The sequence below is a fragment of the Lepisosteus oculatus genome, chromosome 20 (genome assembly GCF_040954835.1).
Source record: "Lepisosteus oculatus isolate fLepOcu1 chromosome 20, fLepOcu1.hap2, whole genome shotgun sequence".
Classification (NCBI taxonomy): Eukaryota; Metazoa; Chordata; class Actinopteri; order Semionotiformes; family Lepisosteidae; genus Lepisosteus; species Lepisosteus oculatus.
This window is the reverse complement of record NC_090715.1, coordinates 17,382,401-17,400,611: the sequence shown is the minus strand read 5'-3', so window position 1 is coordinate 17,400,611 and position 18,211 is coordinate 17,382,401. Positions and strand designations below refer to the sequence as shown.

At 35.9% G+C, this 18,211-nt stretch overlaps 1 protein-coding gene across 4 annotated transcripts in view; it reads right to left on the bottom strand.

The window, feature by feature from the left end:
* Window positions 1–18,211, bottom strand: part of wwox (WW domain containing oxidoreductase) — a 376,030-nt gene that overhangs the window by 247,844 nt on the left and 109,975 nt on the right. For all 4 annotated transcript variants that reach the window (XM_069181372.1, XM_069181373.1, XM_006641135.3 and 1 more), the window contains exons 7-8: window positions 14,015–14,200; window positions 10,472–10,736 (exon numbers count right to left, since the gene is read on the bottom strand). In XM_069181372.1, coding sequence (XP_069037473.1) covers window positions 10,472–10,736; window positions 14,015–14,200 — 451 coding nt within the window. The remainder of the gene's footprint in view (window positions 1–10,471; window positions 10,737–14,014; window positions 14,201–18,211) is intronic.

Genomic DNA, 18,211 nt, shown 5'->3' with positions numbered 1-18,211 from the left:
CAGACAAAAGGAGATTAAATTGTTGCAAGGGTCACAAAATTTTGGACTTTTTTACTGTGCACAATTTTAAGCTTACAAATATTTATATATGGACAGGGTAACTACAATGAGAGCAAAGCACTGAATCATTATTCAGATCAAAAGTACAGTATGAATTTTACAACTGTTACTATTAAGACATCAAGGTAACACATTTCCTTTAAGGAACTTTGTACTGTCTTTAATCCATTCTATGGTTTTAATGTAAAATAAAAGTATGTAAACAAATATCAAAATTCTGTAGTGAAAATGCATTCATAGAATACAACAAAACTCCATACAAAAGCATTTAAATTATCTGGTATTAGTATTTTATGACTACAACACAGCTCGCTGAGTGCTAGAAAATGTCTAAAACAAGCCTTATTAGTGAAACATGAAGGGTATATATTATTTATTACTGACAAAGGGTAATACATACAGTACATAGCAAGTCTTTACACAGAGGTTGACCAGCATTTGTTAAGTGTTAGTACAGTACATCATTCATTCATAACACATGGCTTACAGGTGTCTCCTATTTTAAAGCACTGTTGATTTTTAAATGTACTATAATCACAAGCAATAATTAATGAGGAAATGGTGAGGTTCTTTACCTTTTTCCCCTTTTTAAAGCCGCCCACCTTCCACCTCTTACATTTTCAGCTCTTTGTAAATCTGCCAGCACCGGACTCAAACTGGACTGAAATTCAGCAGGTACCAGCAAACTGGATATTTAGAGTATTAGAAAAAATTCACCATTTTATGACAAATGTAAACCCTTAATTTCGGAATATATTCATTTTGTACTTACAATGCTGAAAAAAACATAACTGAATATGATAAATAAATCTGGAATGCTCTTTTATAAACCCTTGGCAAGTCTATGTTGAGTATTGCCTGTGTATTACCCTTGCTATCACTTCAGACAAATGCCAAAGCCGTGCTAGCTATTGCAAGAGTCTGGAACAGAGAGAGCTCTCAAGCTGTGAAGCCCTTCATCTCAGAGGGCTTTTACAAGTTTCTGTCAGAGGTGATTTAAATTAACCTCTACACAGACAGCATGAAGTCTCTGGCCAAGCTGAGCACTGGAGAAAGAACATATTCAAAACGACAGTATCAGCATCTCAAAGTTCATTTAATATAAGACAGGCTTGTGTTACAACAACAGATACAATAACAACAGACCCTTAAAAGCTCCTTCAGTTGTCAGCTATGAGGTACAAGCAACGCCTGTAGCAGTCAGTGTTGAAGTAACAGTAGTAAGGGCTCTGGTCTCTGAACCAGAGAGTCGTGTTCAATTGTGGGTGGGATGCTGCTGATGCACCCTTGAGCAAGGCAGCTTCTCTCAGAGTACTCCAGGAAATGGCTTTCTACATAAATGGACACTCACAAGTGATAGCAGTGAATAAATAAAATAAATCAGAATGTGTGGGTAGATATAAACAGAATTTAAATCCACAAAATTCATGATTAAACTTCGCAAGCAATAGAAAGACCTTATTTAGATAATTTTAAAGATTTGGTCACCATACCGAACCCATAAGATGTTAAAAAAAACAAGAATGGTTCCTGGTCTCAGGCACTTATCATTCAGTATGATATGGGAGCTAAACCTCTTGAGTCTAGAACAAGAGATCTCATACCACATACAGTAGGGTACAGACAGGGTCATAAAGGAGGATATTTTACACTCAGCAGTGACACGATTACACAGGATCAAAAATGTAAACTAAAAGGGTTTAAAATAAATTAATTTTAAACAGACAGTAGAAAATGGTTATATACACAAGTTGTGTCTGAGGGATGGCAGGAGGACATTTTAGTTTCACTTAGCTGCTAAACTACCAAATGAGCTGAATGTCTTCCTCTTGTTTGCATCTCTTATTCTCTCAAGGTCATCACTGTAAATGAGAATTCACTCTCAGCTGACACTTCCGGTTAAACAAAGGATAAAAAAGCTATTTCATTTGTACCTGTAAGTTTGATTCTTTGGAAGCCAGATCTCATTTGTATACAGTGTTATATACTGTATAGTAATTCAAACCAGGCTTGTAATTATTGCATTGTATTTCAGAGGGAAACGAGTTCCCTTTATCTTAAGGCAATATCTTCTATACTTTGCAAAGTGAGGAAGTGTGCTTTGAAGCCAAAACAGTCCCTTGGCTGAAAGGAAAAGCAAACCTTAAAAGAAGTTAGTGCAAACGAGTAAAACAAACTAGTGAGGCATTCGCGGGCTGGCTGACTACGAAAATTATTTTAAGGAAAACAACTGAACAGAACAGGAACAAAAATAATGAAGAATTTATTCAAATACATTTATAAGATCACGAGGTAAAAATCTCCAGAGTGCACAATATCTTCACCAAAACACCCGCTGATCAAATGATGCTTTCAGATAACAGGACAGGAGTCAGTGATCAAGCTTCTACCTCCCGCTCATCGTAACGCACAAAATACAAACATTTAAACCTCCAAAAATTAAGAAAATATGAAAATAAAAAATAGCCTGTACACCACTACAACAGATGATGAATAAAAGGTTCAAGGTAATACAAAATTAAAACCCATGCTTAAGGCTACTTTACTTTTTATTTCTATTTCTTGCTGTGCTGTTGTATTATTATAAGGCACTGTTACCCCAACAGATAATGGGGTATGATTGCAGCTGCATATGCCCAACAAAAAAACACACAGAAATATTGTGACACCATGTGGGGCCATGTGGTATTGGTAGTTAAGTAGGTGGGGTGCACAGCTTCGTATTAGTCACTATGGCTAGGGAATGCCACTTGAATTAAATACTAATTAAATACAGACATACAGCCGGAAATACATTTTAAAAAATCATTACATGTTCTCTTTTAGGTGGAAAAACATTAAAGAGAAAGTGTAATTCCTTTCCTTTCTTCTCATGTGGACCCAATCATTTCCCAGGTGAAAACACTAGAAATGTCCTCTCTCTGAAAGTTTACACCATCTATTGGGCTCCTGCAGTCCCATAACTGGGAGCCCAACCTGGTTGCAATGGGAGCACAACCTCTGCCCTTCAGATATTACATTTCCTCCAAGTTCCCTCAAAAAGGGACAATTTAGAGTAACTAAACTCCACCTGTGTTGGTCCCTTACCCAGATCAAAAAGGAGGTGGATCTTACGGTTCCATCACCATAAAAAAGCTTTTAGAAATGATAAGAGAGATGGACAGAAATAAAATCGACATCGTGGGACTCTAAAGTTATATGGTAGAGGGATTTCGATCCTGACACTAGAGTACACCATATTCAAAGTGTATGTTGCACCAATCAATGAAAACTACAAAGAAAAAGAAAAATTAAGAAGAAAACAATGCTATCATAGACATAACAAACCCCCTTGTCTTTCAATGCTCACCGGAAAAGACAAAAGGTGGTTGGGGAATGGATACTGGCCTACATACAGTACTGTATGTTATGATATGGAAGGTAAAATTATAATGCATTAGACTTCTTGAACAATATTCCAGTAACAATCTCAGGCTTCGCAAGTTTTTCTACTCCAACAAAGACATTCACAAGCAGACCTTGGTTTTCCTACATGGCAGAATGAAATTGGTTTTATTATTATAACTATATTATAGTATTATAACACGGTTATATCTGTACTAGTAAATGGAGGAAAACCATCAGTGATAGAAAAAAATGAGGGTTCCAAATGAGGCAAATTTTAAAATTGATTTTTGAGACACCTTGGCAAAAAAATCTTTATTGACTTTCAAGTGGATTAAAGTATAAAACCTGAAATGGTATTATACTATGTAGTGACCATATTATCCATCGGTTTATCCCTTGACTTCTCAGAAAAGGTCAATAATGTAATTTTATTTGAAAGTTTGTCCTGTAAAAAATAATTCCTTTATAAAAAACTAAAATATTTAATTTTGAAATAAAACTTGTGACATCATTTGATGTCAATCCAATTGCATTTACAAAACTATACACCAAACACCAATATTAAAAAGCCATAAGCACATATTAAAGTGATTTTAAAAATTAAACATGCCAGCAGATAAGACATCATTAATACAGAACAATATATCTGCAAAGGCTATGAGGAAGTTCATTTTCCAACTCCCTATACTGTATATTAAGAAAAGGTTTTAAAGGCATACAATAAATCACTTCAATATGTAAAACAAAAAATAAATTAATTTAAAGAAAAAAGGAGCTTGATGGTTTATGCACTGGTTTAATATTGTTTTTGGCCCTCTCCTGTCAACATTATGCTTATGCTTGCAGCCTAATGTAATCTCCATGGATCCTAGTAGTGTGTACAAGCAATTAAAATGATAACATCTTCACACCACTGCAACCAATAAATGAAATAATATTACTGTTTTATTAAGCACCTTAATGTCAGGAGCAATTCCAGGACAGGATTTTATGAAGGGGTGTGCTCTTTTAGTGCTTTATCATCTCTCAGTTTTTAAATAGGAGCCACTATTCAGACTCCATGTGGGGTCTTTATTGAGAAAACGAGCAGCAGATTCAGCAAATTAGACCGCAAAAATTAACAAATCAACTTTTTTATATATTCTGTATATACTATAATTATCTGGAAACCAAGTATTGTATTTATTTACTCAAACCTCATTATTTTTTTTATAGCTTGATATGTTGGCAACAGTCAATGAATATGAAAAAGCACTTTGACAGAGGAAAACAAATATTCATGAGAAATGATCAAGATAACACAGAAGATGTAAAAGCAGTTATGTTAATTAGAACCACAGTTATTAGTGGTTATCATCTACTAATACCTGCTCCTCCTCTGAAAAAGTAATTAAAAAGCCTAAATATTTATTTTTTGTTCAATTAAATGTGCAGCCACATGTTAAATATAACAGAAAAGAAACTCTGCAAGATAATGATCTCCACAAAGCAAGAAGCAAATATTATACTACTCAGCCTTTTCAGTCCAAAACTGAACTAAAATAATACAAACTGTAGATAAATACATTTAATTTTCTAAACTAGAAGTTCTTTATATTAGAATTAATTACATTTTGAATTAACTACATTATTTAGTAAAACAATTTTACTAAATTGCATGGCCTTAATAATACAGAGTTTCACCAATCTGTCATTAACAAGCAGATGTCAATTTGAAAAAAATGGAAAGCTAAACAAAGGGTTTTTATTAGTAGTATATGAAAATAAGAACACATAAAACGAGCACCACTCCATGGCAAACATTCAGTGTACAGTGTCAGTGTAATTTCTGAAAGTGCCTGGCTTACTATTACAGCAAACAGTGATTCAGAAAAAGGTAAGTACAGTACTTACATAACAAAAGAGATGTATGTTTGTTAGGCAAGCTTTGACCTTAAATTCAAATGGTTTCTAGGGAAGTTTTAACCTGTGGTTTTGGACGGTATGATTCTGCTGTGTGAGTCCTTTCCTCCGCTCTCTGACCTCACTTACTGTACTAAGCTCAGATGGAAGTTGGTTTGAGGTTTCTCTTCCACTGATCTAATGGTGCTACTTCATGGTTTTTGGCTCCTCTTAATCTGAAAAGACCTTCCACAATTCCCCTGTACTTTTGCTGTCATCAGTCAGACAGGTCACGAACGAGCCAAGAGCCAAGCTTATGGCACTCAAACAGAATGGCAGAATTACACCACATTATTACTGTAGTGCTTCTCCATGACACACATTTGCCACATTGAACCTCAAGACAATCCATGGCAGAACTCCCTAAAGCAGCTCTTGTCAGTTCAACCTTGTGATCCAGGCAGCATCAGATCATTTTAATAGCAATGCCATTTTATATTCCGTGCAACACACAAGTGTTAATTAATTTTAAATTAAGTCTGTGTATGTGTTTTATATCTCAAGTACAGCAGTACAGAATGCATGATGAATGATCCGATACTGGTTGGAAACTGTACACTTGCATGGGGAACACCTGGGCAGCAGCACAGATGCATGTATAGACTGAAGAGTGGACTGCTGAAGCAGAACTCGTGCACATTCCCTATACTTTCCAGCCCTGCTGAGGAAAGTGATTATAGGCACCATGAGTTCAAACACGTAAAATAACATTGTCAAGATTTACAGTAACGTTCATTCTAGCTCACTTCAGAAGACTGACATTAGGTGTGTTATAAAGAAAAGATTGTTTGCCTATCGTTTGAATACCATTTCTGCACAATTTTCATCTAGGATTGCTTGCAGGTGTGGATTGGGTCTGGCAAAGCCTCAGCCCAGTCAGTGCTAATTCAAAAACTCTGTCAAGATTTACAGGTATTGTATTCAGTCAGTTAAGCATCCTGTGCTGTGCTGCAGGTACCTTTCTTTGAATATTCAAACCAACACATAGATGTTTTCTGAACAAAAAGATCACAGTAGAAAAATACCCATGCATTAATGAGAGGTCATGATTATGCTCATTTTCTCACACTGCACTCTATAGCTGAGAAAAAAAGAGCTGTGCTGTAATTTAACATTGGAAATAGTGGGGAGAGATATGTGCTAGTTCCAGGGTTTTGATACACTGTTTTCTTTGGACTCCTCAGAGCTCTTGTGGCCACACTTTTCAAGAAGTCCGGACCCTCTAGTTTCCTATTACTTGAACAGCTCTTATGTTTACCCAGTTACTTTTTTCGAAAATCTGAAGAGATTTTTCTTGAAACCTCAAATAAATAAGCTCCCCAGCTGAACAAACACTACATGCTCTGCAGGATGAATTTGGCCTCCTTTAGAAAACGGTGAGCTGCATTGGTAGAGATGACTAAAGGTGGGTTAAGATGTGGAGCTGGTTGCTGGGCTGTTTAAAGTACTGCAGTGTTTTTACAGAAATAGAGGGTGTTTAAATAAATCGAGACGCCCCGAGCAGAAATTCACAGAAAGAATGAAGGTGGCAGACATTGAAAAACACCTTGAAATTGATGACAGTAAGAGTCTAAAGGAGACATAGAGAGGTTTTGTTCTTGTTTTTTTGAATAATCCGATGGCCTATCAAATCAGGCACTGACCAAGAAAACGAAGTCTCCCGATCATAAATGTACAGTTTTGATAAATTTACAGTTTTTATTTCAAAAGCAATAATCAAAACCAAAATACTCTACAAAAATGGAAATGCACCTATGTGCATTCATTAGCATAATAAAACTGCTGTCATTGATTTTTTATACTGCAGTCTGGAAGTTCCATCTTTCATGAAAAGAAGAATCTGTGACATACAGTACAAGCGAAACCTTTGTCTCTGTGCCTTATTAAACTGTTGCAGTTTAGACAGACAGTAAAATTAAAGACAATGGGATTCCCACTTGATGCGCAAAGAGAAAAGTTAAATATTTTTTGACAGGTTTTGTTAAGATCTTAGTCCATCATTAATTTTATTTGCTTTGTCTTTCTCCATAGGAAACACAAGCCTGCAAGTCTGCATGTCTGCAGCTGTAAACTTTAAAGTGGAATTGCTATAAAATTATTTGAGACCTGCCTCCCATTAACTCAATTAGGGTCTCCTTGCAATATACAGTATCTATTTTCTGTGAAGTGTATACCCAGAATAAGAGTATTTGTCTCCTTTAGCCTCAGGGCCAGATGTACATTACACCACTGAAACATCATGATATTTGAAATTTGCATTTACACACCACTGAGATTTTAATGTTAAAATATTACCTCTTTCAGTTTTATATTATCAAAACATTTATCTCATTTCATAGCAAAAACTCTCCTGCAACAGACTGACAAATTATACACAACCCTCAGGACCACAAAGAAAAACCAGAAACAAACACCTGCACAGTACAGACGCAGGTACACATTGCTCCCACCAGCCTGCACCATTATAGAACTCTGGCTGTCCATTCAGATTACACTGCAGTCACCTCCTGGATTTACTAACTGTATGAAGAAAAACTTAACTTTCACTCATGATACGTTATCAGTCACATGAAACAATGAGGTTTGTTTTGCTTTAGTGCAATCTAAAGCACAGTGTTTTGCTAAAACTGAGCTGAGAGGCAAGTAGGAAAAAATATATAACTTTTAAAGAGGCCCTGGAGAGGTTCAATAACAATGATACAGAAACCAATTGCACATTTTTATCTTTTTGTGACATGAATCTAAGTTAATTTTGATTCATTATTACAAACAATTAATAGAATTGTCACCAGCACTGACCTTGATTGGCAGCCCTGCTAATACACTGTTATTGTCTGCCGTGATGAAGAATGTGGTTATAATAGAAAGATGTGGTTATAATTGCATCTATTTTAAAACCCTTCTCACACTCCATTGGCATTGCATTGAAAATAAAGATACATTAACAGTTCTTATTTTATCTTCAGTGCAAGTGCTCAAAACTGGATAATCTTACAAGAGCATTCACTAAAGAGTGTATATGACCCAAAGGACCTGCTTGTTATACAAACCTGATAGCAAAGGCTGCCGTACATGGCTTCTAATAAATTATAATATTTCACTTTTATAGCTCAGCTGTTTGCATGCTTGTCACTTCAGGCAAAAGCACATGAAAGTCAGTGGCTCCTCCTAAGAGAAATACTACTGTTGATTCTTAGTGTGAGATATAATGTATAAGCTAGACGTCCTCTAATGCAAAGGTCTGGCTAACACACAGTAGTTTAAATGCCTGGTTGCATTAATACCCAAGAACCCTACAACACGGTTCAATATGCCAAAGTTTGCTCTGCTGTTGGTGAAGAGCAAGTCCAAAACTGTCAATCATAACAAATAATTGCACATCTAAAGAACCATTCAGATCAATCCCACAGTGTGACACTCTATAGCTTCATTCCATTCTGGAGGGCGCTCGTCTAAAGAGCTATGTGCTAGATTATAAAGGTGTTCATTGGGACAGTATTCAGCTTGTCTCCAGATAATTTATGTCTCTGAAATAGGAGTAGTACTTTATTCAAATCCATGGAAAAAGTCAAGGAGAAATACATCTGTGAAAAGCTGTAGCACAGTGGCTGGCAAAGCAGAGAATCCGGAAAGAGTAACCGAATAGTCTCATGGCTTCTACAAAACCTGACCTATTGAGCAGTGCAACAATTTTCAGAAAAAAAAGGACAGGGGTAAAGAAAGCAAAAACAGGTATCCCTGAGACATCTGCTTAGTCCTCAGTACTCTACAAAATAATATTCCTTTCATGCTCCTATATCTGCCAAAAACAATATTTTGCAGAATGAAGGATTGTACTAGTGCAGCATGATAACACAGCACAGCCTGATATGGCCCCATGCGTTTTTTATATGGAACATCAACATTTACCCACTCGCTGACCAATGAAAACAGGCCTCTAGACTTCACAATGCCTCCCTTTAAGACAAACAATGAAGTTGTTAAGTCCTGGAAAAGGTGAAAGGGCAATGACACTACTGATGTGATCTGAACATTTGAAATTAAAATAAAACAATACGTATGTTGCACACTTTATAAAGAGCATTAATAAAGTTTTCAATTTTACAGTGGTAAAATTGTATTATGTGAGAGAGGGCTGTTAAACTCATAAATGTCTTCACACTCTCTACTTAGGAGCCAGGATAAAGCATTTGCATAAAGCAAAGGACAACACCTCTTAACACTTGAACACAGATGAAAAGTAACACAGAACAAAGTAAACTTGTTCCTGTCCAAAACAATCACATGATGATTTATTGACTTAATGAAAAAAAACACATTTTCTGATTTTAATTGCCTTAAAAAACCATGGATTCTAAATAAAGCAGGCAATCAATACAGAAGGGGGCAAATAAAGAATGGGGCAAGACATTGAACCATAAAGATTATACACCAATGTGTTTGAACAAAGCATAGCAGTCTTTCAGGCTTTGTTGTTATAAATAATCATAGCACCACTTAAGCAAACACAATATACTTTTGCAACAATGCTAGTATCTAAAGTTATACCACATACAGTACTATTTTATCCCATAGGTACATTGACTACTCTACTACTCAACTTTTTTAGGTTCCTCAAAACACAGTCTATCAATAAGAAGTACTTTATCATTCTATTTCCACCTAAACACAATCATGTCTACAGTTATATAAACAATTCCATACATTTACTGTAGGTTAGACACATAACACTAAATAATATCTGCAATTCGCTCCTCAAAAACCCAAGCTAATTTTGAAATAAATGAACGATGCAAGCATACTTTCAGGTTATAAATGCATAGTACTAATCCATCCTCTAGAAGCATACAAATAAGGTTAAAAAGGCATAAAGGAAATAATCTCATTTAGCTGTTCTATTGTAGTTAAATACTGTAGATATGAAGACTCTGAAAGACTGAAGACCATTTGCAACATCAGCTATGGATCAGATTTTAAGAAACCAGATTAATTTTGACAGCCAGCAGCAATTAATGAAAACTGCTGTTAAACGTATCATCGCAGCAGTTATTTAGAAGAGTGGAGTAAACACCCATTTACTTACCAAGGATTTTGTAAAGGGGCGAGCAAAAGTAAACAGCAAGGTCATCAGCCACCAGCTGCGGTGAAGTGAGGTATACATCATGTTCCCAGGATGCACTGCATTGGAGGTGATGCCATGAGGAGACAGCCGGCGGTGGAGTTCGTTCGAAAACAGGATATTGCAGAGTTTGGCACGGTTGTAGGCCAGTATGGACCAGTACTCTTTCTTGGAAGGAGACAGCAGGGCAAGATCCATCTTTCCACTGGAATCTACCAGATCTGTGTATCTGGAATTTATTGAGAATACAAATCATCTAGAGAGAATACAGGTAATCTGAAAATAGCTGGTGATCTTCCATATTACCTCTGCATACATTTTTAGCATCTAATAAAAAGATATATCTAAGGAAAAATATAATAAAGTTGTATAGCTTTTCAAAATATAATAAGGGTACTTTTAACCAAAAGTCATTTTAACCTAATAAGTCAATGGAAAATCTCTTTTTTCTATAAGCTACAGTACTTAAATAATAATTAATAGCTTATAAGGCAGCTATTAAACACGTCTAATATGTACAAAAACATTTACAACCAGCACAAAACTGTTAGTAAAGACTAAAAGTCCTATGTACTCTTTCCTCAACACATCAGGTTCCTCTGTTTCTTTTATTTAAAAAAAAATGACATAGGACACACTGCAAGTACAAAGCATGCCACAAGAACCTGCGACTGCCAGTACCGGTTTCTTTTAGATGCCATTATGATCTTTAGTATCTCCCATGGGAGACTGCTCTAAATCATTAGACTGAGTTTCCAAAAGAAGCAAGAACTCCAAACTTGAAACACATGAATGTAAACAGAGTTGAAATGATCTTTGGCAGACTGCAATGTTTTCACAGTATACTAATGTCATGGTTGAACACGAATCAAAGACCCAACATGATATTATTTAATTGTCTCTGACGGAGCTGTTAAATGCCAGATGTTTGACATTTTCCACAAACAACACATCATAATTATACAACTTTTGTTACCACAGAGTCACAATGTCACACCTCAATCTTCAAAAACACAAAAGGCAATGATATTCCTGAGAGGGTCTGTTTTTTAGAGCCGTATTCAGTGCAATAGATACTCCAGTCACACCACACAGTATGTTTTTAATTATAAAAAATTGAGAGACAAAATGCCATCTTACTTTCCAGGCTTACTTGGATTAGACCTAACAATAACTAAGATCAAGCTTAGTTCCATTAAGATTTTAGGTATTTGCTTCAATACCAACACTATGAAGAAAGAATGTGTATCTTACACATTTGCAGTCTGATATGCCTGTTACAGAGTATGGGGGCATTCTTTCTCAAATAGCAGGGTGTAGCCACTATTTAAAATAATAGCTCACATATTTTTTGGACTTATTTATATGGATACAGATGTAAACTCACAAAATTAATTTCTTTTTAAATGTATTGTTATTTTCTAAATGCAGTATCTGACTTTGACCTGTTTTACATTGCTTATTTCATGCGTTAGTCTTAACATACTGTATCATCCATAAATATCTGTATAATGTATGTGTATGTCACACATACAATAAATATAGACAAATATACTCAAATTAAATATTGATTGACCTGCACTTGCTTGTTGCTATAGTGGTATATTGTGTTTAATACGTTCTGAATCTGATGCATCTCACATCGCAAAAGAGAACATGTATGAGACTTGCTCCTATTTTACTTCACCAATTTGTTGCAGTGCGTTTGTGCAACATTTCCTTTCACTTTACTACTGTATTTTAATCTATAAAGATAAGCTTGTGTAGATTTGACTTAGAATTTAATTACTAGATAACTCTCTTTTCTGTTAATAGTATGGAGGAGGGAGCAATTTTTATTTGCCCCTGACCAATGGTTTACGGCTTTTTCCTTTCATTTTAGCTGGTATTAATGTAACAAGGAAAAAAAAATCTATCTGCATTGTGTCAGTTACAGTGTAAGCCCTGCTGTTTGGAAGTGATAAAGTTTTCATTTGAAACCATGGTTGGTGTTTCTCTCTATTCTCTCATAGCCTCACTGACACTCACCTGTCCCTGAGGGTCAAGGTATTATATAATGGCAAGGGGCTTAGAAAAATAATCTTCACTTCAGGTCAAATGTCAGCATCTTAGCTTTTCCAAATGAAATAAAATAAGTAGAAAAAAAAACCTCAATGACTTCAATCAGTCCAATTCGGGAAAATATAAGCCTGAAATAAAGTATGAGTCATGGAAGCCATAATATTATATATTAATAGTTTTTTCACCTTTCTTAGAAAGTTAAACCCATAGCACAGTGCCTGTTTAATTTCTCCCGCTTAATCTCTAATCCTGCCTTTGCGGAATGTTCTGGCCGCACGGCAGTTTCTTGTGGAATACAGAGACTAAAGTGACCCCAGGATCTCCTGCAGTTGGCTTGTGTCAAGGCTTCCTGACCCAGTGCTGGAGCACAGCCGCAGGGCACCAGTGGATCTGGGAAAGCAGATTTCATCCCCCGCTTCGTTCCTAAACTCAGAGAATCTGATGTGTCTCAGAGATGTGTCTCAAAACCCCTTCATGCACTGTTAAAGCAAAGTTCTTCACTTTAATACAATGATCAGGCTCACCTGCATAAATAATGAAGTGGATATCTAAATCCATTTTTAACTGATTGTGTATACGGCAATGTGAATATTTTCAAATTCAAAATAAAAAAATGAATTCATGTGATAGTCTAGTATAAATCTCAGAAGCAAAGAGCAATTGAGCATTGCAGTGCTTCATTCTAAAAAACAATTACAAGTGAACATTTTTAACACTTAATTACTAATAAGGTGTACAGTACTGTATATTATTTACCTAAAGGTTTTGCATTTAGCTTCAGATGTTAAAGTCATTAGGTATCAGGGAGAACATTTTTATAGAACACAAATATACTGTGCCAATCACCTCTTTGCCCTGATTGTAGTAGCCACACTCCTGTGATTATATCTGTAATATCTGCAATATATATCCAGCTTCCTCTGTGTGCAGCAGTTGGAATTCATCGAGCAAGACTTTAATTGCATTGCTTCTTCTGCTAGAATAACTCCAAGTACGTTCTTGGCAAAGCATTGGGGGTTACTGCATGGCAAATCTATTGAGGTCGTTTCATTCTGATTTAATCAATCTTTATTCCATCCCCAGCCAAAATCAATTCCTCTCTTCCAAAATGTCCAGCCTGGAATGTGGGGAATGACAGGAGTAGAGTCATTCTTCAGAATGACCACTGTAGTGCAGAAAGAAGTTTAGTGTTTTTTTAAGAGGTGACATAAGACACTATAAGTTACAATATGAAACATTTCTTAGGGGTTCTTCGGTAAAGCATGTTATTTGTCTTCCTTTCTATAAACAATCTTCATGCAGAACATGATTTTATTATTTGTTTTCCTGCCTTTATCATTCGTTAGCTAGATCCTGTGTTTGCACAATATGGACTTCATTTTTAAAAAGGAAATCTTTCTTTCACAAGTTCTTTTTTTTATACAGCAGCCCATGAAGCCATCTGACCTGTGGGACTCTGAGGATACCACAATCACTCTGGCAGGAACAGAGCGGCGGAGCACTTCCTGGAGGCCCTGAACCAAGTAGAAGTGTCCCAGGTGACAGATCTGGAAGGTTGACTCTAGGCCATCTTCTGTCAGCTTATAGGGCTGAGCAAACACAGCAGCATTGCAGATCAGAATGTGCAGCGGCCTAGAAAAAATCACAAGAAACATCCTCACTCACAAGTACTCTAGGATAGCAGAAGAACTGTTCAGTTTGCCAATGTAAAACCAGACTGAGAGGCATTAAATACATTAGTAGTATAACAATAGTATTTGTTGCATTTCTAAATCCTCAGTATGTACTGTATATAACATCTGAAATAGTGCTTATGACTTTAACCTTGGCTGTCATCTGTTAAAATGTACACTTGTGTTAAGTATGGGAATAATCACAAAATACAGACCTTTTAATTGTTTTGTTTTTTTTTCGTATTTCTTTCCTATTAAGTCCACCCATGTTGTGCCACCATATACTGTATGGTGCATGGATGATGGAAAAAAAAAGCCTAAATGTATTTCAGTAAGTGAGATTGTGATATTGAATTCCCAGGTAGCTTTATGCTGCTGTCTTGGTTAAGCTGACAGAGCCTCGAATCTTTGACTAACGTGACAGCACCATCTGCCATCTCTGAAGATGAAGATAGGTTGTTTTATTTCCAGTCGGATGCTGACAGTATAAAGCTGAAGACTAACACCAGCAGGCCCTTAGAACATCAGGTAACCAAAGCTAAGTAACAAGTAATTGAAGGGCTATCGCCTACGCTAAAATGAATCTTTAAAGGGCATTGGGCCTTGAAACATGATTAAATAAATATAATAATCTGCTATCTGAGATTTGTTCTTTCCTTCCACAAAGATGTTAAATTAAAGGACAATGAGTTCATATGACTTCAGTAATTACAGACGTGCTTCTTTGCTTTCCACTTATAATCCCTAGTGGGTAAAATACAGCAGGTAGATATTGAACACAGCTGACCATGTGCCAAAACAAATGTGTCTTGAATACTCATAATCCTTGAAAGAATACTTGGCTATGTTAGTGTGAAGGTTGTGGTGGAGAAGTTGATTAGAAACTCTTAATGGACTGCCATATCATAGGATCCGGGCTAAAGTCCAAGTCGTACCAATCCATGTTTTTTCTTTCCTTTTTTATTAAAAAACATTTACTTTTCTAGGGATAATAAGTTCCAAAGGGTCAAAACTGCAGAAAAAACTATTCCGAACAAAGACTCAAGACAAAGTGTTTTCTATGATCTGAATAAATTTTAAGAGTACAGCATTCTAGCATTTCTATTGTATACACAAATTACTAATTGTAATAGCAATGGTGGGTTAATCTACAGTATTTGAAATGAATTCATGGCTTTTATGATTAATGCTTAGAAGATGTTAGAAAATGTAGCACCTCTTAAAATGAAAGTCAATCTCACAGAAGATCTCTTACCACTCAGACTTTCCAGAAGCAAAGGTCAACATAAACAGAACTCTACACTGTCAGATTATTAAGGCTTGGATCTAATATTTCAAATAAAGGTAGAGTTAATTAATGTTGTGAATTGGACATAACGTTCTAAGTGGTGTCTGAAATGTGTTTGTAGCAAGTCAAAAGTACAAAAATAAAACTAAAACCTGGTGATAGCAGCACTCCAGTGGGCTTGAAACCACACCAGTGCCGCAGAACAATCTAAATACACCCCACCAATTTTTAATTTCTTTCATTAAAATTAATTATGAAGACCACAGGCAGTTTGTGTACTCTGTGTTTAAGACTGCCTGTACAATTAATTAAAAACTGTATGCTGGAAAATTAATCTATAAATTGTTATGCCTGACTATAATGAGCCATCTTTTGTTATTAAAGGGAACTGTACATTCACCTTTAGGTTACAGTAGTAACTGCAATCGTACTGAAAAGCACACTGTGCATGGAATAGTCAAAAAGATGCGAGCATGGTTGTGGCTTATCTTAACTTAAAATGTATTCCACAAAAATGGTGGTAAGAAAACATAGAAAGATTTTTTTTACAGAAAGATTTCATGATAAAATTCACGGTACTTTTATTAAATTTTATAGAGTTCAGTACATAAAATGTAAAAATAAGTTAGGATGCTTTAGAATGCAAATGGCTGAACATAATCCAAAGCTGTTTTTTTCTCATACTTTATGTATGCATAACCCTGCACTCACAGCCAAGAATTTAGAGCCAAGAAATACTGGGTTTAATTCCAGGATCAGCCACTAATTTACCAAGTGACCTTGGACAAGTCTTGACATATACTGTACTCCTGCCTGAGCCACCTCTCAAGACAGCTGAAGACACTCGAAAGACCAGGAATCAGGGGCCAACTCCATGTCAACAAATATTTCTTCATTCAAAACATTCAGACATATTCCTTTCTTTTACCACAAGGTCTCAATTTTGAGACACATACTATTCATTTCTTTTTCCCCAAGGATTAAAGCCACGAGTTTTCTTTTGAACCACTGTTTATTTTTGTTTGATCAAGATTAGGATCATCTAGTAACTCACGAACAAATGTAAGAATTAATTTAGATGTGTCTACACTTAAGCTGCCAGTGTTGTTCTCCTTGAATTACAGAACCGATTGCAGAATCACAAAGAGAAATCACACCTGTGCTAGATTCCACACCATGTTTCCTCAAAATAAAAAAAAAGTAAAAGGCAATTCAATCTACTGATGTAAGGCAACAGTTCTAATGTCACTTCAACCCTCTATACTGTAGTCAGAAATAAGTTAATATTAATGCTTTATGGGGGTTTGTACTTACACATCATACATATCACTTTTTGACCATTACCTTGATCTCAAATAATGCTTGCTGCTATCAGGCAGTGAAATAAGAAAAAGTTTGTTTTAAATTGGTTGCTAATTCTTTCCCAAGGTTTTTATTACAACAAAACACCACTGCCAAAGAGCAGGGAGACAGCAGACTTATCCAAGGACAATAGAGAATGAGTAAAAAATACACTGCCACACCCTCGCTCAGTTTATGAACTTTACCCTTTTCAACACATCAAATTAATAAAGTGAGCAGGCCTGGGATAATGCAGGGAGGAAAAACATGACATGCTGTTCACTTCACTAAAAAAAGCCATTCATTTTTTCTATCAAGGCTTTCTAGATTAAAAAACAAACACCAACAGAACCCAAATGAAATGTAGGCTCTGCAGGATTGCATTTCAACTACAGTGAACTCCCGAGTCCCAGTGAGCCTTTACTGTAAGTCAAACACTACATTATAAAAACACTTTGCAATTGAGCAACAAACATGCAGTGCAGAAAGCACTACATAACTCAGATAACCCATTCATAAATCCAAACGAAGTGTTTCTGTTTAATCCCAGTCCCCCCTGGTGACTAAACCCTTCCCAGATCCTGATCTGATCTGAACAGTTTCTTTGGTGAAAAAAATTTAAGGTTCAATACCTAAGAACTGCTGGCAGGTTCAGTGCTTAAATAAACATATCAGGTCGTAATTATTTTAAGGGCAGTAATGGTACACAGCAAAGGGCCTCCTTGAAACACATGTTTGAAAACAAGGAGAAACAGAGTGATGAAGATGGGAGAGAAAGAGGTGAACCAAACTGGGATTTCTCACTTGACTGCCAGTTGGTATTCCGAAGGGGAAAAACTGAAATTAAGAAACAATAACAGAGCCTGAACTAGTTGTTGACATGCTCTCTCATGTATTTAATGTATTCCAGTTCCACTGGGCTTGCAGGGTTCTAATAACAATAAATCATTATTCTGGCTTTTCTTCTTATTAACAGTTATCTTTTCACCCCCCACTAATTTAAAGAAAATCCTTTAGGGAGATAGTATCCCCTATATCTCTAAAAATGCCTTCTGAACAGTTTCAAAAGGTGAGTAGACAAAAGACCTAATTACACAAATAACAAATAAATTCTCATTATTTATATCATTTTATCTACCATACTTATGACACTTATGAGCTTAGCTCTTTTCAAACAAATTTACCCCATGTTGAGACTTCAAAAGCCCGAAGTAACAAATTCCAGACCTGCAGTAAAACTACTAATAGAATTCAGAGGAAAAAGTAGCGAGAGAATTGGATGAGAAAAGTATTTAACTTTAAATTAGCTATAAAGCAAGCTCTGGAAAGGTTGTACACAGT